At 46.6% G+C, this 25,370-nt stretch overlaps 2 protein-coding genes across 5 annotated transcripts in view; one reads left to right on the top strand and one right to left on the bottom strand.

The window, feature by feature from the left end:
• The window catches only part of LOC127054257 (beta-microseminoprotein-like), a 50,482-nt gene that overhangs the window by 1,699 nt on the left and 23,413 nt on the right, over nt 1–25,370 (bottom strand). For 3 of the 4 annotated variants that reach the window (XM_050960331.1, XM_050960332.1, XM_050960333.1), the window contains exons 2-6: nt 18,610–18,717; nt 17,511–17,613; nt 14,553–14,625; nt 2,030–2,117; nt 395–497 (exon numbers count right to left, since the gene is read on the bottom strand). In XM_050960331.1, coding sequence (XP_050816288.1) covers nt 395–497; nt 2,030–2,117; nt 14,553–14,625; nt 17,511–17,613; nt 18,610–18,715 — 473 coding nt within the window. In that variant the 5' untranslated portion in view covers nt 18,716–18,717. Of the gene's footprint in view, nt 1–394; nt 498–2,029; nt 2,118–14,552; nt 14,626–17,510; nt 17,614–18,609; nt 18,718–22,797; nt 23,662–25,370 lie in introns of those variants that run through there. The other variant, XM_050960330.1, reaches the window with a different exon arrangement.
• Nucleotides 9,226–11,354, top strand: LOC127054311 (elongin-B-like). Its single transcript, XM_050960400.1, has 2 exons — nt 9,226–9,691; nt 10,902–11,354. Exons 1-2 carry the CDS (start codon nt 9,548–9,550, stop codon nt 11,343–11,345), a joined length of 588 nt encoding a protein of 195 aa, XP_050816357.1. The 5' UTR covers nt 9,226–9,547; the 3' UTR covers nt 11,346–11,354.

The raw sequence follows: 25,370 nt of genomic DNA, 5'->3' as shown, positions 1-25,370 counted from the left end.
TTGCACATTTAGGGCTCCAGAACTGGAGTGATGAGTCATGCATCTCCAGAAATAAGAAAAGCTGCCATCGAGAGGGAGGGTGAAAAATCCGGAGAAAGGGGCTCCAAGATCCTGCCAGTGGCAAAGTCAAGAGGAGGATTAGGAGGAGTAATAGGGAAAAGTTCTGAGCTGTGTGTTTGCAAGTTTGTGGCTGTGTTTTTTTCAAAGCAGCCTAGATAAAAAGAAGATTGTTCTGCTCTGTCAGGGGTAGAGCTGGATGAAAACCCGGAGACAGGATTTTGCTCCAATTTTGTTGAAATGGCAATGCAAATTTTCACTGAAATTTCCAAATTTGGAAAATTTCAACCCGTCCTTATGCTTGGTACAAAAGTAGCCCTAGTCTGCTTGGACTTACAGGCTGCAGCAGATCATTGCTCGTGGCTGACATTCACATCTGAAACAATCCTTGGTCTTCCACACTACACCGAAGTGATACAGCTTTCTGTTTTCAACACAGCCTGGATACACACAACAAAAACAATGCCCGGTAGATCAATGGTGACATTTAGAGGTAAAATATAGCATTTGGGTTGGGTGCTGTCAGTTAAAGCTCTGACTACTTGGGTGGAATTACGCCAGGGACGAATATGGGCTGTGTTCTGTGATGGGATGCAATGCTGTTGCTCCTGCTGTGGCTAGGATGCAGACTAGCAGGGTGAAATGTTATCTGCTGCACACCCATCTTTAGCAGAGAAATGCTGTTCAAAACATGTTGTGAGGCTGAGAAATGCTTTAGTTTATGACTAGTGCTACTTTGAGCATCGTTCTGCTACTATTGATACTCACCTCATAGGGCTAGATGGTGACTTGGATTGCACATCTCAACTGTGCAGCACAGTCCTAGAAATATAGGAATAAGCAAACCTGGCCACATACCCCTGTGCCCTCCAAGCTGGGTGGGGGGATGGACAGATTATTGGCTCTGGGGTGTCATAATTTACTGCTGTAAGCCAGAATCAAATCACTATCTCCCTCCCCTTCCCAGAGCAAAGGAGAAGCAAGGTGGGAATTGGCCTTGGAGGGGTTTCTCCAAGTCACAGCACCTCCCATGGCCACTGTGGGAGTAGTGCAGATTATGCATCCACCCTTGCTCAGAGCTGTGCCCCAAAGCACAATCTAGCCCATAGTGATTTTCAAGTTCTCAAAGCACTTTAAAGACTTTGGATGAGATACTGGCCCCATTGCAGTCAATGGGAGTTTTGATATTGACTTGAGTAAGGCTAGGATTTTACCCACTGGGTAACAGTGGAAAAGCACCTATAAGTGGTTGGCACATAGGTTCAGATGCTTAAAGGTATTTAGGCACCTCTCATCAATGGAAGTTTGGTGCCTACATATTTTGAGAATCTGGGTCTTAAGTCCTATAGCAACTTAATGGGACTTGGACACCTAAGACACTTCAATGTTTTGAAAATCTAATGAATCCTTACAGCAACCCTTGGAAGTAGGTAATACCATGCCCATTTTACAGATGGGGAAACTGAGGCACAGAGCAGTTAAAAGACTCACTCAAGCTATCGCAGCAAGTCAGTAGCAGAGCTAGGAGTAGAAACCAGGTCTCCTGCCATCTAGCCCCCCCCTTGCTCTAACTACTAGGCCATCCCCCCTCCTGACACAATAAGGCAGGCAAGTAGTTCTTCCATTCTGGTTTCCATGTTTGACAATGAGTAGTAATAGAAACAGTGAGGCCAGGACAGAGAGGTGCCAGCTTTTTAGCATCGCTTCCTCTTTCTCCCATGTGATATTCTATTTGGTTAGGCAACAATCTCATATCCAAGTCCATAGGGAACTCTGCCGTGCCTTTCAGTTTGGGATTATGTAGGTAGCTAGCTGTCTGGCTGGAGACACTCTTATATGACTAGCATCTAACTGCCTATGTATCTTCATCACACTGCAACTAACAGCACAATCCCCACATTTCTAAACAAGTGCTCCTTTCAATCCAGTAAATGGAAGTCCTGTGCATGCATGAAGAATTTGTCATTCTTACCGTATTTGTTTGGGGTTCTCATGTAACACTGGGCAGTGCACAGGGACCCAAAGGTGAGAAGGACGAGGAAGAGGAACAGCAGGAACTTCTGGAAGAGAAAGGGAAACTCGCTGCAAACTTGGCTGGTTTTTCACTGGTAACGTTGATCAGTTCATTCACACAGATTTAAGGAGGACAAATCTCATTATTTGCAAATAAAGAGGAGAACTGCTCCCAAGCACACAGTCTGCAGTTACACAGTCAGGTAGCACCAGCCACTGACTTACCATGGCATAGGCAAGCTTCATGGGCTGCTGGCGGGTTGCTGTGAGGAGCATTGCGTATTTATAGTCCATGCAGAAACAATGGTTGCTTAAGCGTAAGCAATGAAAATGTGAGCCTCCTGCTGAGACCAAATCATGCCAATGGCCGCTCTAACCTGTCCCAATCACTGATCAGAAGGTCTAGCTTTGAGAGGTGTCTTTGGACATGAACTTGAAGGCAAGTGTTACCCATTTACAAATACAGCAGGGGCTCAATTCTGAGCTCCGTTACAGTGGTGTAAATCTGGGGTAACGCCAATGGCTACAACAGAATTACTCTGCAGTGACTCTGGTGTAACCAACAGAACCTGTTCCTGTCAGCTATGTTCCCAGCCCTGGCCAGCCAACAAGAAACAGGGGGGAAAGCACATATTAAGCAAGGTGGTTTATTATTGTTCTGTTGACCTGTCACAGTGAGAGCTTCACCGACCAGCATAGGGAACAGGGCATTCACATGGTGCAGTGGCGTGGAGAGACCTCTGTTCTATGATGGATTTATTGATTACACCTCTCAGGTCTTTTATATATGGTGCTTCAGTGGGGTTGTCTCTGAAAGGCCAGCCACCGCCAGGGCCTGGAAAGGTGGCACCTGGTACTGCTAGGTCACTGATTCAAAGCCAGGCTGGGTTGAGAGTAGCTGACAATTGTTACCAGTTGATGGCTATGAGATGAGCCAGTGAGTCTCAGTTTAGCCCGTCATAGACAGGGGACTACCTCAGTAGAAACAGCTGTCACAATTAGGGTGACCACCCATTCCTAAATGGGTGGGACAGTCACAAAATGTACATTTCAAGTCCCAGTCCCCAGCTGACTGACTCCAGAACACCATTTGTCTTGGATTCCCTCTCATGCTGCTCCACACCTACCTGAGGCTCAGGAGTGGCACCAGCCTCTTCCCAGCGGGGGGAGGGTGCTGAGGTGGGCCTTACCCCTCCCTTGCCATGAGGTTCTGCCCCCTACTCCTCCTCTCCCCCCGAAGCCCTGCCCCTGGCCAGGCCAGAAGCCAGACCTGAGCAGTAGGAGCCACCCAGAGAGCCCAGGCTGCTGTGGGGAGCCCCAGAGTCCCAGACCCTCCACCTGCCCCAGGCAGTGCACCCTGTGGGGCAAGGACACAGGCCCAAGGCTGCTCTTGGGCATTTCAGCACCCCACCCAGGGCAGGTGGAGGGTCCAGAGATTCCAACAGCAGCCTGAGCTCCTTGGGCAGCTCTTACCATGGCCCAGTTCTGACTTGCAGCCTGGACAGGGGGTAAGGCCTCGGGAAAGAGGAGGAGCAGGGGCTGTGGCCACAGAGGGGGCAGAGCTCCTGCATGTGCCCTGTTTTGCATTTTGAAAAGGTGCTCACCTTAGTCACAATGGGCTCTCTTCCTGCCAATCACAGCAGAGAGATGGAGCCCAAATTCCCAGTTCTCTCCTATAGAGCTGGTCATTCCAGAAGCAGATACCAGTATGTTGGCAGGACTCTTGTACTGGCTGTGGGATAAAGGGAGGCCTTCACCCTGCAGGGCGAGTGCTCTGCTAGCTGCCCCTGACAGACACTCATGTTGAACATTTAACCCCAGTCATTTTTGTTTTCTCTCCTGAACTGAGGTGACCCCAGTTCCTTTTAGGCACCTCCCACCAGCATGGGAAAGCATATGGCAGCCATGCTCCAGAAGCTGTGCTGGCTACTCATCACTGCCTGGTAGGGTTGCCAACTTGGTAATACTTAAAAACTGCACACTCCAGCAGGAGTGCTGGAACCTCCTCTGACCCACCTCTTCCCCTCTAGGCCTCACCCTGCACTGCCTCTTCCCCTGAGGCCCTGCCCCTCATCCACTTCTCTTCCCTCCTCCCCCATCAGTTGCTGCTTTTCCCCTCCCACCCCGGGTCAGAAGGGACTTGCCTGTGGGGCCTGGAGCTGCAGCTGCCTGACGAAGGTAGGAGGCGGCCCCGGCTGAGTAGGGGCTGGTGCAGGTGATGACCCAGTGCCTCCCTGCCTCCCCCACCTGCAGTAACCAGACTTTGGGTGTCTGGTCAGATCCCCTGTTCCCTATGCCAGTAGATCTAATCGGACACTGCCAGGTCCCCTTTTCAGCAGGACATTCTGGTCAAAATCCAGGCATCTGGCCACCCTAGTCTCTGGATGGAGTTGAAGGTGTTAGTTGCAATCTAGAGAGCTCTAAATGGCCAGGCACCAGCCTGGCTGTGGGATCACTACTCTCCCCAGGCCATACTGCCACAGCTGTGGTCAGCAGCGGTACGTGAGCCAAATCCACCTCTTTATAAAAAAGAAGGGGCAGCTGGCAAGGTATCCGCTGGGAGGGCTCCCCAGTTCTGGAACATAGGATCATAGAATCACAGACTATCAGGTTGGAATGGACCTCTGGAGCTCATCTAGTCCAACCCCCTGCTCAAAGCAGAACCAATCCCCACGTGTTCCCCACCCCTGGGTTTGAAATAGCCTGGACTGGATGGCTTTCTGGGTGCACTGCAGAAGACACTTGTGCTAGAAGGAGGTTGGAGAGGGCCAAGGTGGTAATTCCCAGACAATGAAGGGGTGCAAAGGAGTTTTGTAGGTGGCTGGCTGACTGAGCTTCTTCTGAATTGATCATCTGAATGCTGCTGGGATAGATAATGTATTGATACTGGTGTGTCAGCCTAGAGCCTTGGCTAGGCTTTTTATTCATTTTTAAATAGAAATAAAAATTCAGCACTATGTTTATGACATTATTGCCTAAGGGCCAACCAGGGACAGGGCCCCATTCTGTGAGGCACTAGCACCTAGCTCTTATACGGTGCTTTTTACCCATAACTCTCAAAGAGCTCAGTATCATTACCTTCATTTTGCACATGGGGAAACTGAGGCACAGGGCTGTGACATGACTTTCCCACAGTCACTCAGCAGGCCAGAGGCCTTGAACCCATGTCTGCTGAGTCCATAGGGCTCTAGCTAGTCCCTTATCCAAGGACCTTGCAGGTTAAATAGACAAGACAGGCAAAGGGGGCAGGGGGCAGAGTGATCAGCATATTAGTGCCGCCATTTGGGGGCAAAGTTGAAGGGTTTGGGGGGATTTTTGTTTGTTTGCTTTTGGTTTTTAGCTTCTTTGGGTGGGGGTTAGCTCGGAGGAGATTAGCTGAAGACAAAGGAAAGGAGCGGGATAGGAGAAGTGAAGGGGCAGAGCAGAGAGGGCACTCTGCACAGGAGAGAGGGATTGCAATGGAGTCTGTGTGGCTGCTAGGGTCAGTCAGCTTGCTGGACTGAGGCTTTGGTGCAATACATTATCCCTAGTACTCAATAGCTCAAGGCAGAATGACTTGCCTTCCTCCCATCAGCCTGTGTTGCCCAGCAGGTCTGGGGGGCTTTGATTGAAGCACCTGAGCTCATTAGAGCCCATATGACTGACAAAAGATTAGGCCAACCTGTGGTTCAGGGGAGAGGTGAAAGAGCTGTGGTGGAGGTAAGACTTTAGATAAACCCAGTGACTGGGGGCAGGTGTATATCTGCTAGTGGACCTGGAGCAGAGAGGAGGACAGAATTGTGATAGGAGCTAGTGGTGAGTGGAGCTTTTCTAAGTCTATCAAGAGGATTAAAGCAAAAAACTCTAGTTCCTTTATGTTATTTGGCTTTTTATTCTTGCAGTGTGTGGTGAGGCCACCAGCTCTTTAACATGCTGGTGGTTTGTGGCTTGTTCTCTGTGCTTGGCTTTGTTCTGAGAAATAGCTCTTCTGAAGGTCATTGTCAGTTCTTGTCTCTTTGTAGAAACTGTAGAGGGACAACGTCAGTTCAACTTGGTGCAAATATTGTGGTGGTTGGTGGATGGATGGGTTTTCAAATCAAGCTCTCTATAGAGCCAAATGCTTGGTGAAATATCTTTACAAACTGTTCTTGAAATGTTCCAATGCAAACAGTCCTCTCTGCAGAAAAGGTTTAATTTAGTGTTTCACACCCCGATGTTGCAGCACTAAGAAATTGGTTACTTATGGACTTGATTACTTAAGTGGAGAGAAATGCAGATGGTGATCAAAAGTAATGATAGAGAGCTAAAAACTCCTTCACTATCAGCAGCCTAAGACAATGGCTCACGCCACAACTCTGCCTGAAGTTGTCCTCCTTTAAAATATAAAATGCTTGGATAGTTTTTTCTTTTGGACTGTGATCCTCTGTGTCTGCGAGCTGGTGTAAGTGGAGGTTCTTTTGACTAACTTCTCCTTTCCAGGTACTTTCCACCTCTTTCCAAAACTTGTGGTGCTGTCAGCCACCACGGCATGGGAGTCATGCTAGGTAACAGCTGTAATTAAGAGTAACTCTCTTTTGACATAAAGCTAGCTTTTGGCATGGTAGGCTTAGGCATGGTGTGTTAAATACCCTAGCTAGAAGAGAGTTAGTTGTACCCCATTATCATGATATCTGAGTACCCTAATCTTCACTGCCAATGCTCTTGTGAGGTAGGGCAGAGGCAAAGGCTCACTCCTCAAAGGGCCTGAGGCGTTGACATCCTTTTAGGCACCTAAAAAATCACAGGAACAACACTTGAGGGTATGGCTACACTTGCAGCTATACAGCTCTGGGAGTTACAGCTATCTTCATACAGCTGTGTAGGGAAAGCGCTGCAGTGTGGCCACACTGACAGCTACCAGCGCTGCAGTGTGGCCACATTTGCAGCACTGTTGGCAGTAGTGCATAGGCATTCTGGGATACCTCTGGAGGCCAATTACAGTGCTTTCGGTGGCCACACTGGCAGAGCAGCGCTGCATCCCCAGCACTGCAATCATTATACCCCAGGCAGAGCAGGAGTACAGCCAGCGCTGCAGCCAGGGAGATGCAGCGCTTTATGTGCCTTGCCAGTGTGGACGGTGAGTAAGTTGCAGCACTGTAAACCTACCACCAGCGCTGCAACTCTCCAGTGTAGCCAAGGCCTGTGATTCGCCAGTCCTGAATTAGGCACCTTGGCTCCAATACAGTGACTGGGGGGGAGAGAGAAGCTTTGGACTGTGAGCCACCAAAGCAGCATGCTAGGTGGGGCACAGGCTGCCTAAAGTAGGCACTGGGGGGTGCTGCTGAGAGAAATGTCCTAAGTAGCTCCAGGAGAGTGGCAGAAATTTGCTCTGCAGGGAGGCATCTGAGGCAACTCGCTCTATGTAGGGAATGGGAATTCACCCTCTGGGCTTAGGCACCTCCTGCATTTCCTGTGGGAATAAATTAGGAGCCTGCCTTGCCCCACACAAAACAGCAGGAGGTGGAGGTGGCAGTGCTCCCTTATAAAGCTTATCCCAGTGGTTAGAGCACTCCCATGGGATATGGGAAACCCAGGTTCAAATCATCTCCCCCACCACCCCACCCTCCTCAGGGAGATGTGGGAGACCTCTGTTCAGATCAGCTCAGGTGGCTGCTCTGGTCAGTGAGCCAGAGAGAAATAGTGATTCTGTATCCCAGTGGCTAGGGCGCTTGGGCAGGAGACCCAGCATCCATGCTCCACACTTAGTGCACACCAGCAGGTCTTCACAGACCAATTAATGGGTGACACTTCAGAAATCACACCCCCTACAGTGTCAAGTATCAGAGGGGTAGCTGTGTTAGTCTGGATCTGTAAAAGCAGCAAAGAATCCTATGGCACCTTATAGACTAACAGATGTTTTGGAACATGAGCTTTCATGGGTGAATACCCACTTCGTCAGATGCCGTACAGTGGGCATTTGTGCCATGTGTAGACAAGCCCCTAAATACACGACCTCAGGACTGTGTGTGTTAGCTGACACATGATCAATCCTCTGATCAAGAAACTAGTCAAAACAGGATGCCCTGCGGCACCAGTGTAAATACACTGCACCTTCTTCCCCTGGGGTGCATGAGTGAGCTGGCAATGCACCCTTTGTAGTGCTCATTGTTAATGGAACATGGCTTGAGTTAAATGTTTGTCTCAACCAACAACTCCTCCTGACACAGCTTGCCTAGCTGCTCCCTGCTGCAAACTGGCTGTCATGTGATGGCCAAGCAACCTAAAGCTGCTTCTCCTTTTATTTGCGATATTCCCACCTGCCTGCTGCTACTCTTATGCTTGCTGGATGTGTAGTATTGGAATGGCTCCTAATGAATCTCTCTAGATAAACCTTGACTTAAGCTGCCTGCTGCTTCAGTTCTAGCAAGCCTGCTAGATTAGGGTGCAAGGGAGAATAGTGGCATTTCTTCAGGTCTGGCTCTAGTTTCCCCTTACACAGCTACTGTATTTATCATTGGAGCTGGTAAACCAACTTTTAAAATAGCATAATTAAAATGCTCCTCTTTCCAGCTTAGAGCAGGAGGATTAATTCTCAAATAGGCACAAACTTTGCAAAACTTTTCACTATGAGTTCCAGGGCGGTGAAGTAGAGAGGTGGCTGCTGCTATGCATTCATCTCTTAACCAATGGAGCTTTGTACCTGATCCTCCTTAGACCCCAAACTCCCAAGATTTCAATGGCAGTTAGATTCCTAAATATCTCTTGCGGATCTGGGCCCATGACACCAGAGATGAACTCAAGCTGTAGAACTCTGATGCTGGCCTCTAAGGAAATGTCTAGCCTTCAAGCTGGGGGTGCAGTTCCCAGCTCAAGAAGGCTACATGACTTTCTGAGCACCTTGCTATCACCTGCCTTTAATCTGGGACCTGCCGTGGGTCAGCTCCACGGGCAACACAAGCACACCCCTCTAAGCCTATGCAGGCTGCACTGTTACTCTACAGGTTAGTGATGGGCACACCCCAACCTCTGAATGTCCAGTCCCTGGCATAGACCCTGGTGAACACTTGTAGCATATACAGATTCACTGCTTCCAAAGAAACCATTCATTGCAGCTTACCACTTCCACCTCAGATCACTACTCCACTTAACACGCAGCACTGAGATATGCTTGTAGTGAAATCAAGTATGTTTATTTAGCAAAGCATGTAGATTCAAGTAGAAGTATTGGAAACAAATGGCTACATATCACACAATCATAAAGAATTCCAGAACAATTTAATTGGTTACTTAATGATACTCTGGGTAGAGTATCACTCACCGAAAAGCCTTGCAGTGCTTTACAGACAGGCTCGTCGGGAACCTCCTCTCATGAGACAGACATGCCGTCTGTTTGCCTCCCAGGCATAGGATTCAGTGTGTCTCTTTGCACTCCAAGATATACCAGACCAATCCTTCCTCTTCATTCATAAACATAACACACCTAGCCCTGCTGTTTATTTCTTCTTGTAGATACCATCTCATGGGCTTTGCACTCAATTCACCCCAGCTCTGTATGCAGACAACCTCACAATGTGAAGTGTACAATACACAAATAGCCAGAGATGGAGATAGGTGTCTGTTACCTTGGAGAAATCTCTTCCAGACAGGGGATATGTGCCCTCTGGTGACTTGCTTTAACTTCAAGACCTTAAGAATACTATTTGCCGAATAGTATTAAACTCTTTGCAAAATGTATTTTTGGATAATAGTTACTATGATTGACAACCAGAACGCTGCTGGCTCTTGATAGAAACCTCCCATGTCACTCTTTGGTGAATGACTATGCAGATATCTGACCCAGGGATCCCTGTAAACACAATGCACCCTCTCTGCCAATTGGTACTAATGGGTTCCTGAGTCAGAGGCATATCCATGTTCTCTCTGATCAAGCCGTGCACTAAAAACTGACTCTACATGTGGCAGCATGAACAGCACAAGGGGCTAACCATGTAGAGTGTGGCTAAGTACTTATGGCGGCTAGCCCATGCTGCAGTGGCTCAATGTTATTTTTAGCACACTAGCTTAAGCAACATGACTCAAGTATGGCACCTTGAGCTGGGAATTGTGCTCCAAGTATAGATGTCCCCTGACATTCTGAAGTCGCGTGTGGTTCGGCTTTGAACAGCACCTCACGTTGCTGGTCTTTAAATGCAGACTTGGTTTGCTAGTTGCTTGTCACTGGACTTGATACTCCTTGATTTCAAACCCTTAGCACACTATTTTAGTTAATAGTAAGTACAATGGTGGGACTCTGCTCTTTGCCTAAAATGCATGAATAAGATCTGACCTGGCACAGAAATGGTTCTACCAGATCTAAGCAGAACCTGGAGGAGGATGGGAGGGGAACTCTAATTCTGTAGCTGACTTTGGTCACTGACTGTCTCCGTCCATTTCTAGACCATTCATACAAGGGAGCCTAGGTCCAACACTCCATCTGTCCGGGGCCAAATGTGGGAGGTCCGACATGAAGGATAGATGAGTAACTATTCACTCAGAAAAAATAAAATGCAATTGGATTTTTGCCTCTAGGATGAATATCTTTCTGCTATCTTAGCATCGTGAGCATCTGACATAGTTTGCATAAGTGAAAGGGCACCAAATTTCTATGGAATGCAGGGGACTCTGGGACTAAAATGAGCAACAGCGGAAAGTAATGACCAGAACATGCCTTGGAAACATCATCTGCCTATGAGTAAATGACTCTATTGCTTATGCCTTTATAACTATAGTGAGTGAGTCTGGCAGAACAAGAGTGAAGCCGTTCATGGGTAGATCTCTTCCTGGCCTCCTCAAATGATCCCTTCCAGCGACATGACTCTGTTCTCTCATTTCAGTTGAGTCTCATATCTTCACCACACAAGGCCGTGGTGCCCCTTGGCACCAGAAGATCATCGGAAGCCCCCGTAGCAACAATGGACGTCTTCTTGATGATCCGTCGCCACAAAATGACCATCTTTGCTGATGCCAAGGAGACGACTACCGTGCAGGAGCTGAAGAAGATTGTGGAGGGCATCCTGAAGAGGCCTCCAGAGGAGCAGCAGCTATACAAGGATGACTGGTTGCTGGAGGATGGTGACAGGACCTTGACAGAATGTGGGTTAAGCAGTCAGACTTCCCGTCCCCAGGCGCCAGCCATGGTGGGCTTGGCCTTATTCAGAGCCAGCGAGGGCTCCTTTGAGCCATTGCACATCGACCCCTTCTCCAGCACCCCCGAGCTGCCTGATGTCTTGAAGCCTCAAGATTCTGGCAGCAGCTCCGGTGAGCAGCCTATGCAATGAAACCAAGGTCCACTGCTCCATCCCATAGATGTAGTGCTGATCATGCACGAGTCACAGCTGTGTGCTCATTTCACTTGCAGCACTTGAAAACATTATGACTTCACTAATAAAGCTTTGCTGTTAAACTTCTCTGGGGTGTCAACATCTTCTGTCTCAGTCTCTAGAGAGCCAGTTCACAATGATTGTTCACTGGGTTCCCTGCATCTTAACTTTTGTGCAGAGGTGGTGGGGTGTGTGACAGTCTATGAAGCAAACTCTTAAACCTCCTTGTCCAGCCCAATGTCTGTAGACGTAACCTCAACATTTACTTTTTCCAAGAACAGTGACATGAATAAACTACAGACAGCCAGTGAGGTCAGCTTTCCTATAGAGTCTTGTTATATTTAGTGTCTTTTCCTAAAGCCTCAGCTTCTGGAATCATGTGACTCCATCACAATCTTGGCTTGCATTATTTGTCTTCTAGAACTCAAATTGTGTAAAGAAGCCTGAAAAAGGTTAAGCCTGATGGCTGAAATAATAGGCAAACCTCATTATTATTTTCAAGCCAATCTCCTGACCAGATTCTGCAAGCTGACTCAGGACTCATGGAACACCCACGTGGCAATACTGTGCCAGTACAATGTATGTGGCAACAAATAACTCTTCACTCTAAAGATCTGCTCCTAACTGAGAGGGAGCTGTGAGACAACATTATTCAACACTTGAAGAGGGAGCAGCTAGCATGTTAATTAACAGGGGCTGTTAAACTTCAAGGATAGGAAAAACAATTCACGTGCACCCACCCACCCTAGAGACATAACAGGAGATGAGCCTCTGAAAGATGTGCAGCTATTCTAGCTTGGTGCTGATCTTGGGGAACAAGAAAATACTGGCATTCAATGAGAGAGCTAGGGATGACAGATTGTAACGATGGCAGCAGAAGGGTCAGTACAGCTGGGGGCTCATGGTCATGAGTCATCGCCTGGTGTGACGGAGTAAGAGCATCTCCTAAATGGCTTGGGTAGAACCACCTCTGGAATGACATTCTTGGTATCTCATTGGCCAAAGGAAGGAGCTCCGAGGAGACAGACAATTCATTAGCAGGTTGTAGGGAATCACTTGTACATCCCTAGCTCTTTACTCGGAGAAGGTGTAAAGGAATGCTAGGTGGTAAATCTCTACAAGGGGGGGAGGGGGAAAGAAATTGTCTAAAGTTGTCTGAAAATTGGATTAAAAGTTGTCTGGAGCCCCCTTCTAATAGAAGGATCTGGGTGTAAAAGCTCTGGGGTGAGAGAGGGAAGACCTTTTAGCCAGGGGGAAAAGGAGACCTAACTAGAAGCAGACTAGCTTTCTTAGAAAGTCCCTGATTGGGAGGCTGACTGAACTATGGAACTGTCTCTAAAGGCAGCAAAGAATCCTGTGGCACCTTATAGACTAACAGACGTTTTGGAGCATGAGATTTCGTGGGTGAATACCCACTTCCTCAGATGCATGTAATGGAAATATCCAGGGGCAGGTATATATATGTGTGCTAGCAAGCAAGCTAGAGATAACAAGGTCAGTTCAATCAGGGAGGATGAGGCCCTGTTCTAGCAGTTGAGGTGTGAAAACCAAGAGAGGAGAAACTGGTTCTGTAATTAGCAAGCCATTCACAGTCTTTGTTCAATCCTGAGCTGATGGTGTCAAATTTGCAGATGAACTGAAGCTCAGCAGTTTCTCTTTGAAGTCTGGTCCTGAAGTTTTTTTGCTGCAGGATGGCCATCTGAGCTGCTGAGCTTCAGTTCATCTGCAAATTTGACACCATCAGCTCAGGATTGAACAAAGACTGTGAATGGCTTGCCAATTACAGAACCAGTTTCTCCTCTCTTGGTTTTCACACCTCAACTGCTAGAACAGGGCCTCATCCTCCCTGATTGAACTGACCTCGTTATCTCTAGCTTGCTTGCTAGCACACATATATATACCTGCCCCTGGATATTTCCATTACATGCATCTGAGGAAGTGGGTATTCACCCACGAAAGCTCATGCTCCAAAACGTCTGTTAGTCTATAAGGTGCCACAGGATTCTTTGCTGCTTTTACAGATCCAGACTAACACAGCTACCCTCTGATACTTGTCTCTAAAGGAAGTGGTGACAGCCCTATGACTTGGTACATTTATGCCTAGAGGAGACGAAACACTGGAAACTACACCTCTAGGGGCCTGCATTGGAAGGGGATGGCAGAATGGAACCATACCAGCAATAGCTGTGCCCACTTTAACTAGTATAATGGGATTTCATTATTCTTTTCCATTGACTCAGGTTCTGACATGGTTCTAAAAGCAAATTCCCTGACTCCTCTAATAGTTTTCTGTTAGGCTGAGTTTTGTGCTAATATTTTAATTCCTGAATTACGTGTGTAGCAAGGGAGGGGTGGGGTTGTTTTGTTTTTGTTTGTTTGAAGTAAGATGTTGCTGCTCTGCCGTCCTCCTGCTCCACTCTAAGGTCATTCTTCTGGGATAGAACAGTCATTACAATTCCCCCTATATCTGCTTGGAGGCTTTATTAAGCACAGTAAGCTAAAAGTATCTTTAAAAAAAAATGCAGGCCCTGATCCTGCAAGCATTCATCCATGTCAGTCTATCTAAATGCAAATAAAACTACTCATGTGCTCAAGGTTAAGCTAGTGCATGTTTACAGGAGCAGGGCCTGGATTTGCAAATAGGGTTTGGGAAATACTACAGTACAGAGCTAAGGTGCCATCTAGTGGCTCTGAGGCAAGTAGCTCTCAAACTACGTCTGGGGGGTCAAAAATTCAGAACAGAGACCAGTGAGAGAGTTGTGACCTATTGCATTTGACTCCTGTTTAATCCTTTCTCAGTCTCCCCATAGCCAATGTGTCCTTGTTTGCTGGGATGAAGCAGTCTCCTCTCTCCTATTTCCCTCATGCACTGAAAGGAGGGGTGGACCACTAGCAATAGACTCCTCTACAAAGGAGGAGGTGAGGAAGCAGGTTCACCCATCAGAAGCAAAATAGTGTCATCCAGGACTGATCTCATACATCAGAATTATTACGGCTTAACAGCTATGCATCGCTTTGTTACAATATGATTCTCAAGAGTTGATTGTACTTAAAATTTTAAGGCATGTTTTTGTCACAACAAACATGCCTCAGAAAAGAGACTTGTGGCTAAATCACCCAGCTCTCAACTTCACATCTCTGAAGAGGGTTGATTTTCCCCATCACCTGGTAACTGCAGGATTCCACGTCGAAAACAGACTCGCATTTCTCTTGGTCATAGCCAACAGGGGTGAGAGTTCTGCCATGGGGAAAGAGAACAAACAGCAGGGTGAGAGCAGCAGAGCACCTGGATCATCAGTCTCCCCCAAAGGCTGCGGGAGAAGCTCCTCAGCTGCTGTGCTCTCTGTAGTAAGATTTCAACTCTTCTTTCTCCCCCTCCACCCCAATTCCTTTCCCCCTCCTAACTTTGTGCCCACATAGTGTGTGCGTGTGTGTTGGTTTTTTACAACCAAAACTCCTCTAGCATTCGGGGTAGGGTCACTGTATGTTTTCACAGTTTCTCTTTGATCCCCCACCTCCTCTAATTTGTTCGGCCCTTATCTACTGCCCCCTCTCCCTCTCTGCAATTCAGGTGACTATCAGCTTCTGCACTGGTGCAGTTCAGGGGTGTGGTGTGTGTGTGTATAAACCTACAATGTTTGACGAAAACATTTAACTGGAGTCAGAGCAATTAGTGCAGCAGGTTGGGGCCATGCCCAATTTAGGATCAGTCCCAGCTGAGGGGAGTAGGGTGCCTGCTAAGGGAAGGACTTTAAGGCAGAAGAAGGGAGGCAAGAGAGGAGAGTAGGCTGTAGGATACTCCCCCAAAAACGGGCTCTGGCACAGGACCTGCGGAGCCCCTGGGAAAGGACAGGAGGGGATCCCCCAGATCCTTCTCTTGCAGTGCTCCTTCCTAGGCAGTCATTTCCCAGTTTGTGTGCATGCAACTGAGTGTTCCTGCTTCAGTGGAATACTCTGCATTTGTCCTTATTGGATTTCATCCTATTTACTTCAGATCATTTCTCCAGTTTGTCCAGATCATTCTGAATTTTAATCCTATCCTCCAACCCCTCCCAGCTTGGTATTGTCTGCGAACTTTACAAGTGTACTCTCTATGCCATTATCTGGGCTGGAACCCACAGTAGGGGCAGGGCCTGGTTTCCCCTAAAGGCCACTAGGGATGGTGGTGTGAAAGTGTCCTAATCTAAGTGAGTTAGGGACCAACGTGCTCTGAGTTGGGCTGAAGGCTTTGTGGGAGGTCATTGGACTGTTTTAGTTTTTTGGGGGGAAAGGGGGCCCTGCTACCTCAGAAGTGGTAGAAGAGAGTATAACCTGGCTAGAGGCTGAGTCACAAGAAGCAGCCCACTACTGGCGTGCTGGAGTGGCTGTCAGCAAGGGGAGCCATGATAGGGCAGGCTGGCTGATGAGTCATGCTTCTACTGGGAACCGGAAAAGCTTCATTCTTAGGCTACGTCCAGACTACCCGCCGTATCGGCGGATTAAAATCGATTGCTTGGGGATCGATATATCGCATCTAGATGAGACGCGATATATCGATCCCCGAGCGCGCTTATATCGATTCCGGAACTCCATCAACCCCAACGGAGTTCCGGAGTCAACAGGGAGAGCTGCAAACATCGATCCCGCGTGGTGTGGACGGGTGAGTAATCCGAACTTAGATATTTGACTTCAGCTACGTTATTCACTTAGCTGAAGTTGTGTACCTAAGATCGATTTTTCCCCCCCCCCCCCCCCATAGTGTGGACCAGCTATTAGAGTGGAAGCACTGGTGGGAAAGAGAGCCTAACATAGTAAGGGTATGTCTACATAGCAATGCAGGTATTTCTTTGCTGAGTCTGAGCCCAGGTCAATTGACTCAGGCTTGCAGAGCTTGGGCTGCAGAGCTAAAAATAGTAGTGTAGATGCTCCCACTCAGGCTGGAGGCTGGGCTCTGAAATCTTGCTTCCTTGTCAGCTTGAGTGGAGAGCCTGGACCAGACCCAACAGGGTACTCTCTGGCTCATGGAGTTTCTGTAACTATGCACTAGAGCAGCCTGGCTTTCTCCCCATGCTGTGACTGGGGGACTGCATCACAGTAGAGGCTCCCAGCTGAAGGGCTGTTTGCAACATCTCCCTTCCTGTGACACAGAGGCTATCATCTGGTTGCAGATCCTGGATGTTGACCCTGCATATGAGAAGCAGGGGGCTATAGATGGAAATCCATGTCTGAGTTGAGATGTGGGAGTCTCACGTGACCATCCGTCCTTAGTCAGCCAGGCCTATGCAGGATGAAGAGCCTAGGGCTTGAAGGTAGCTGAAACCCCTTGCAGGTGATCATCCCCCATGAGGGATGAACAAGCCTGGGCAAACTCTGGGATGGCATTTATTACCAGGGTGATGGGCCACATGATTATGTATGTACAGCACCTTGTGCAAAGAAGCCTGGTCCTACCAAGGGCCTCTTGGAGCTATGATAATACAAATACCAAACAACAATGGTTCAGATCTTGCTGTTCTGACCAGGCTGTGATTCTTGAAAGTGGGGACACAGCCAGAATCACACGGGACTCTGAGCATATTTCAATCTGCTGGCCCATCATGGCATCGGTTTGAAGTGATTTTCCATATTCTTCACTTGAGATGGGTCTGAGCCATAAAAGTTGGATCTGGACCCAGTTCTGGGGTTTGGACCCCTGATGTTTATGGCTGTTCTAATCCTGGGTTTTGGCTCAGCCTTTTATGAAGAAAGAAGCCAATTGTGAAATTCTGGTCAGGAACTTTGCTTCTGAGTCTGAGCCACTCCTGCATAGTTCAGGGTTGGTTTAGTCTCTTTTCTCTATTCTTTGAGGGCAGAGAGGAAGGACAGTCCAGGGGCTTGGGCTAGGATCTTTGACTTTGTCTGTCTGTGCCACCATTCCCCATCTGTAAAATGGGGATAGTAGTATTTTCCTACCTCACTGGGAGCAGAAGGTAGATATACTAAAGATTGTGAGATATTTAGATACTGTACTTATCTGGTCCTATTACTGTAGTATGTTAAATAAGCAGTAAAGCTGTATTCTTTGGGGTTTTGTGTGTGCTATGAAGTGTTTTGTCCAAACCAAATAACCCAGTAATTTTTTTTACTTTTATTTTTTGCACTCACATGTTGCAACAGGACACTACTTCTCGGGTGCAATAACAGCGTAAGCAATCCTTGGTGTACCAGTAGACACCAAAGTCATGCATCTCTCCATCCCTAAAGCAGCCTGGATAGATGAGACATAATACAACTTGTGAAAATACAGAATTAAAAATGTATATTAGTATGCATATGCCTTGAGCTCAAATTTTGTGCCAAAATCTGGGTGCAGACTGGTGCATTAATAAGAATAACTTACCTGGAAATAACTTCACCCTCTGTCCTAGCCCCAACTACCTTCCTCAAAGGGCTTCCACTGTAGGTGTTGCACACCTCTGACCACTTAGCAGCAAATAAGTTTACTAAAGTGTGATGTGACGTGACATGACATGGCATGCCTATGAGCCAATGTAAGCAATGTATATTGTGGTAAACATACTAGTCCAAATTCACCCCTACTGGCACAGACCCTTGTTAATTGCCCAATGGAGTCCTCAGCTAGCATAGTGGCTCCTACACCAGCCCCTTCTGGGCCACGAGTTTCCCTGTGTCTAGGGATCCCTTGGCTGCCAGAACAGCAGTTGTAGACAACCTACACAAATTGGGGCAGCCTTCAGGCATAGCCCAGGACAAGTTGACCCCAGATCGGAGGATAGCAGAAGTGGCTAATATCTCACCTTTGCCCCTGTCCATCCTGAGCAGTACCAGGAGCTCCATGGATGGTCCTGAAGATCTTGGGCTTCTGCTTTATGTTTCCAAGTTTGCTTTCTGTCTCCAGGAAATTGCAACACAGTGGATTAGCTCCAGTTAATATGGAGATTGTTACTGCCAGTGAACCAAAGCTAGGCTCCTGAACCAGACCCCCTGAGAGTTTAACATCCTTCATTAAACTGAAGGGAGGAGAAACCTTTCTGAATGCTTGTCCTGATGCTCCCTATTTTTCCCAGGGTAAATTTATTACCCTGCACTCATTCCATCCTATTGTTTCATGCCCCTCCTTCCCTCCCCGCCTACAGTGAATAGACAGTGACTAAAATGGACAAAACCAGTCTGGCCTTGTATTCTATTGTAAGTGCCTTCTACAGTGCTGAACATGGAATAGTTGAGGGTTTGCGTTTCCTACCTTTTTCGTTGGATACTTGCTTGTCTGGGATGGGTTCATAAAAACACTGGGCACTGGACAGGGTCATTGCCATGACAAAGGTAAGAAGAAAGCTCAAGAAGTGCATCTCTATAAGAGAAAGAAGCAGCCGCAGCATCATAACTAGGCAGAAGCTAACAAGATAATTAGTAGAGTTGAGTAACTTGCAATGAATAATTTGTCTGCTTAAAATAATTCTTTCTGCCAACAACATATCCATGACCAGACCTTCACTTCCTCAAATGCACTTGTTATGAAACTATCCAACAATGGGTTTGGTGATTTATTTATTATCTTTAGGAGCTCTCTGAATTTATTCTCTATTTGATCTGCATGGGCTAGTCACGATGGGCTAGATAAGGCACTTGATCTTGTTTCCGGTCCCTGAGCCAGAAAGTATAGCAGAAGAGCAGGTTGCTGTGCACAATTGCATTGGATTTAGCTAATCACTGGAGTAGTGAATCCCTCTGTGCTGGGTAAAAGTGATCAGTCAAAATGACAAACTCTGAGTTCAGTGGGTGTAATCCTTTATTTAAAGAAGAACTATGGGCTCCTTTTAAAAAAGGAACATGACATGTAACTTTTTTTTTTCTAAGAGTTCATTGTGTGGAAAACAAAACCATGATATCGTCCTGAAACCCCCTGTTCCTGAGTCCTTGTAACTCCACGTGGGGAAAAGGAGATCCCATTTCTAGTGAGAGAAAGCTGAAGACATCTTGGGCAGTCACAGGAGCAAGACGGTTGTAAGACAGCCACTAAAACCCCATTGCTCAGAGCCAGTGTCAGCAGAGACCTCACTGATAGTTACCCCCTCCTCCAACTGATATGCAAATAGTACAAATTCAAGGTGAATTACAATCTATTTTCTAGCTGAACAGGTCCTGCTGTCTCAAAAGGTTGCCCCACGCTCTCCAAGGAGGTACAGTCATCTGCTTGGCATGCCTACCAACTTTCCTGCAAGAACTACCTTACTTTGACCCAGTGAAAGCAGGATGGAAAAGATCTCCTGATCCAGAAGATCTAACAGGCATCCTACTTGTAACTTGCCAGATTTGGCTTAAGACTGATCACAGAGGCATATAATACATTTAGTGGCTCTTCACTGCCCAACCAACAGCCTGAGAACTAACCAGCTGACCCAGGATCTCAACTGCACCCAGCTGAGCGTGTTCCCTCTCCTGAGCACGTGACTTCTACATGTGCACACTAGTGCAAGGTGTCCCAGTCTGACTAGGCCCTTTTCTACAGCTCAGGGAAGGAAAGGTGTGTGCGATGGAATAGGCCAATACCAGGTTTGACCAGTGAAATTCATAGCCTTCACAACATCCCCTGGCAAAAACTACAAGGGGGATCAAAAAAGAACTAGATTAGTTCATGAAGGATAGCCTTTGATGGATCTATTAGTGAAGGTGGTCAGGGGTGCAACCCTATGCTCTGGGTGTCCTCAGCCTCTGACTGCCAGATGCTGGGAATGGATGAATCATTCAAAAATTACCTGTTCTGTTCATTTCTTCTGAAGCACCTGGCATTGGCCACTGCTGGCAGACAAGTTATTGAGCTAGATGGACCATTGGTCTGACCCAGTATGGCCAGTCTTGTGTTCAGGAGAAGTTAATGAGTGTCTGAGAACTTGCCCTGCCCTGCCATACATGGGGTCTGGACCGAGGAGTTAAAAGGTATTAACTGGCTCCAGTGGGGGCTGACTGGGAAGGAGAGCAGATGGTTGGCTATCAGTGCCAAGATAGGGCAAAGTAGGAAGCGGTCCAGAGAGGCAGCAGAGCCAGGCCTCAATGGCCTCCACAACAGTCCCTGGGTGGGAACCCAGAGGAGAGGGAAGGCCTGGGTTCCTCTATGGGCCCACCAAGGAGGGTGAAGCAGATCCTCTTGGCAAAGAGCATGGTCTATTGGAAACTCCTTATAGCAGGGGTGGGGTAAGGACTAGTGAGTCTACTGTGGACCCAGCCTGAAGCAGGCAGGCTATTGTTTGTTGGGCTATTTGTTTACCCTGGGAGGGATGGGACACTACCTATGACCTGGCTGTAAGGCTGAGCTGCAAGAAGAGGTGGGTGACTGCAGGGCTGGAGTGGCTGTCAGTGTGGATGCAAAAGGAGGAGAGCCTACTCTGGTATGCTCAGCCACAAGGGGGCATGCCCTGTGGGGGCTGCACAAGCACTAGGAATACTTGTGTATGGCTTTAAAATCCAGTGTGTGTGATTCTGACTTGCCCTTTCTCTGAATGTTCCTGCCAGTTAAACTCAACAGCCCAACTGTTCATGCCCAGTTAACCCAGGCAGGGTGAGATCACAGCCAAAGTGAGTCCATTTGCAGGCAGGGTGAAGCCTTAGGTGAGATGTGGCATTGCCAGCAACTGCACCTTAAACAAAGAAGTGCCCGGTCACAACTGCAGGTCTGCGTGTCTGGCTCTTCCTGGAAGCTGTCTGGTTCCCCAACGGAGCTCCTTCTGATGTGCCCCAAGGTGACTGAGAGCAGATCCAAGTTCAGGGGGCTCAGATTTTGCTTTTCATTTTGCTGGTGCAAATCTGGACTGGCTCTACTGAAATCACTGTTATGGAGATGAGACTCTGGCCCAATGGAATTACACTGCTGTCAAACTAAGATCAGAAACAGACCCATTCAGTGCAGTCATGGAATCCCAAGTCAGTACAAACACCATTTAAAAAGAAAACCAGGGCATTCAATGATGCTAATGCACGGTTAAGATTGAGGATGTAAATGCATAAGGGACAGGAATTTAAAATTATGGGAACATAACAGCCACAGTACTGCATGACAGAGCTTTATTAAGGCATAAAGGGAGGAAAGATAGTCCGATGGTGAGGGCTCTACCTTGGGATTTGGGGGACCTGAGTTGAATTTCCTGATTTACCACAGAATGCCTGCATGACCGTGGGCATGTCATTTATTCTTTCTGTGCCTCCATTTCCCATCTGTAAAACAGGAATAATAGCACATCCCTACATCACAGGGGTGTTGTGCGGATAAATACTTTAAAGGTTGTGAGGTGCTCAGATACTATGGGAATGGTAGTTCCTAAGACAGATAAAATTTCATGTCTCAGATTTTCAAATCTAAAGTTAGGCTCCTAAATTTATATTTGGGGTCCTACATCAATGTTCTGATTTTTTCATGAGTCCCCCTGCAGCTCCTATTGAAGTAAATGGAGTTGTTCCTAGTTACTTCCAGGGTTTAATTTGGCCCAATATGCGCAAGGTGCGGTACTGAATCACTGCTGGTGAAGCTGCTGTGCTTGTAGCTTTGAACTGCCTACCTTTTTTAAAGTTAAATTCTCAACCTTATTGTTACGGTGATTGTGTGAAAGGTTCCATAGCAGTCAGTACTGTGGAAAAGTTGTGTCTGCTTGAAAAGTCCTGCGGACTATACGCTTAATAGCTGTTGCGCATAATAGATACTTAAAGCAAAAAGTCTGATTTTTTTTGCTGATGTATGACAGCTGCATTTCCCTTGACTTCCATTACAGATTTTCAGCACCTCTAAATTCAGGCTATAAATGAATGGCGGTGAAAGAAGTAAATTTTAGCCTTGCTGTTGAGACTGCCAATCATGATGGTGTCTTTCAGTTATGTGGATCCTTGTCTACTAAGAAATGGACAGAGGTCACCCAACATAGAGACAAACTGCCTATCAAATGGTGGTGATTTTCATCATACTACCTCATCTAGGATTGAATTCAAACCAGTAACCAAGAGAGAAGATACCCCACATTTTGTTAAATGTGCGCATACACTTGCATTCATATTCAGGGCCAAATTCTCCCCTCACTTGTGTGTGCAATTTCCACCAAAGGCAGTGAAAGTTGTACATGTATAATCAAAGGCAGACTTTGACCCTTTGTCTTCCATCAGACCTAGCTGCATTGACTCAGAGTGAATATGCCCTAGATCAATATATGCTAATGTTACAGTAGCCAGTCTGTAATTAGCCCCCTATAGCCTTCTAGATCCTTCTTTTGAGAATCAGAGAGAATTTTAGCATCCTAACATCTCCCAAAACCTGTCAAGTTGCACACACAATGTATATACTGCAGTAAACACTTTTTAAACTGTGGTAAGATATTAAATACATTAGCTTTCACTAATAAATCCATATTGAAACATTAAAATAAATAGCAGCATATGCCTCCCATCATACCTTTAAAATCTGGAGTGCACACTTTGACTTCCCTCTGCAAAGTGCTTCTCTTCCAAAGAGTACACGTTGTGTTTGCAGAGTCTATTTCAAGGACTTCCCTTCTTCCCACCCCCATCGCTCATTTTGAGCCACCTGACTCTTAATCCACACTTGTACAAAATCACTTACCTTTGTACTAAGAGGTGTAGCAACCAGTCCCCAGGAACACCACTGTGCTCCAGGATTCAGGGACAATTTCAGGGTCTCTAGTAACAGTAGTCAGGAGGAAAACCCTTAGAGTTATTGGTTCATTTCTTTCCATACTCTCATCCACCAAGAACAGCAGTCGCAAGTCAGAATCGAGGCAGAAAAAAGTCAGGTGGCTGTTTCATGACTTGATACAACATTTAATTAAATGTTAGCTCCCAAACCTAGAGTAAGAGTAGAAATGGGTCACTGTTGCCAAATTCAAATTGAGATCTGGAATCTCCCAATGTTTAAAGGGTGTTTGGAGTTGGGGACTCATTGAGCTAGAAAACAGCTGTGAATTTCAGATCTTGGCCTGTTTTCTGAACCATCCTCACCTGCACCTTCCAGGTTTGAGTCTGGGGCTTTGGTTTAGGTTCTAACAAAAGCCAGTGTCTCTTTTATTCATCATTGTTCAACTTTCTGTGCTCCTGATCTTGGGTTTTTGACTGTCACTTCCTATCATTTCACCAAAATCCAACAACCCCCAGTTATCTAAGCAGTAGAGAGATACACCCTCTCCTACTTGCTTGCACTTCACATCATCAATTCATTCATACCCTTTGGAGTAAGAAGAGGGCCTGAAACATAAGGCCTTATACCAGGCCTCTGAAACGAGGCCTGAACTAAAGTAGTGGTCAAACTTTTCTGAAGCAAAATCAGGTTGTGAGCAAGAGGCAGGCCCTGATCGCAGAAGTTGACAAGCACAGGGCTGATATTGCAAAAACATATATTCCTAAGAGGTGCTGGGCACAGAGCACTCAGGTAAGCACAGTCCAGAAGGGTGGTACCAGAATGCCTTGATACCAGCACATTCCCCAAAGATAACAGGAACACATTGACCCATCCTAATTATAAGGTCAGGATGATAGCATGATGGATAGAGATGTTTTGATCAAACCAACAAATACATCAGAGAGTGGTACCTAGAGATGTCGGGTGATATGTAACTTGTTTGTATTTGTGTATAAAGATGTCTTTCAGAGGGAGTGTCTTTGGCTGGTCTCGAGGATAATGGATAATGGAAAGTCCCACCGTTAACTGAGCTAGTCCATTGCAATGGGCATACATGTTAGTGTACCTGTCACCATTGAGCCAGGACATTAGGACCGTGCTTCATTGATGATAAACCTGGCCAAGTTCCTTTGATACGAACCAAGCCTGTGGATCTACTGGGCCATTTGACTGGGGCCTGCTGTATAGGCTATCTGACCAGAGTCAGTACAGTATGCAGAAGAAACACACACAGCCAAACATCTGACTACACCCTTCTGTATCTGTAGCCATAAGGCCAGCCCACCATCAGAGCATAAAACTCCTTCAGTTACGATCTGTGTGTTCAGGAAATGTTCTTTTCTACCACCCCACCGCCCCCCAGGCCTCAGCCATCAATTGATCTTGCTGCAAATACCGATGTGTCCTGTCCTGATCCTGTTGTCTAGCTTGCCATCCTATGACATGTCTCAGGTGGAAAGAATATTTTAACTTTGATGTTTTGTCATCTGGAGCAGTTTTATGCTCGCAGCTCCTCCCATTCTTTAGTAAAGCTAAGCTTCCACTTTTTGGTTTGTGCAATTATAAACTGGGTTGTCCTTTTTAAGAATCTGAATTTTGAGTTTAAAGGGTTCCCTTTAATCGATTTCTTGGCTTTTGTGTCCATTGACACCTAAATTAACCCTCTTCCCTGGGTTCTGGAAGAAGAGTTTTGTTCATACAACCCATTGAAAAGGTCTTTCTTTGTCTCCCCCTTTAAGGCTATACACAGTTAAGGCAAAATTTCTTTGCTAGACTAAGTTTTCAGCTGTCCGTTTGTTCTCTCTCGATGGATTGATGATCCTGCAGTCTTGTAAGCATGCTTTGAATTCAGAATTGTTTGGCTTTCCAGGAAAAGGTTTTAATACTTTTGTCCTTATGCTATTATTACTAACTTGCAAATTTATCTGTCTTCCCATCCATCGTCTGTTTGTCTGTCTGCCTGGCAAATGCTTCCGTCACCGGGGTATCTATGTGCCAAAAAAGTATTAGTTTTTTTTATTTTTAACAAGGATTTCCTTAACTTTTTCAATATTTTTTTGTGTAAGAATTGCTATTACCAGCCCACCAATGTACTTTACAAGTCAGTGGATGCAGAGCTGTAGGTCCAGTGGAACCTCTGAGGCATACCATATCCCGCAGCATGTCTTTTACCCTGTATATATTAAACAAGTACTTGCTCAATTGTTTTATTTAATCAATTGAGTCTTTTGTTAATTTAATTTTCTGCTCTTGGACCAATGATTTTAGCACAGTTAAGGAATGTAATAACCTGGACTCTTATGTGTTAGTCTGCCAGACTTAGAGAGACCTTT

The sequence above is a fragment of the Gopherus flavomarginatus genome, chromosome 6 (assembly GCF_025201925.1).
Source record: "Gopherus flavomarginatus isolate rGopFla2 chromosome 6, rGopFla2.mat.asm, whole genome shotgun sequence".
Taxonomy (NCBI): domain Eukaryota; kingdom Metazoa; phylum Chordata; order Testudines; family Testudinidae; genus Gopherus; species Gopherus flavomarginatus.
This window is presented reverse-complemented; position numbering and strand designations above follow the sequence as displayed.

Excerpts from the sequence above, each read along its gene's own strand:
- LOC127054311 (XM_050960400.1), top strand. The coding sequence starts at position 9,548 with ATGGGCTTTGCACTCAATTCACCCCAGCTCTGTATGCAGACAACCTCA. Across the intron at positions 9,692-10,901 it reads CAGGGGATATGTGCCCTCTG|TTGAGTCTCATATCTTCACC; the intron begins GTGACTTGCTTT and ends CTCTCATTTCAG.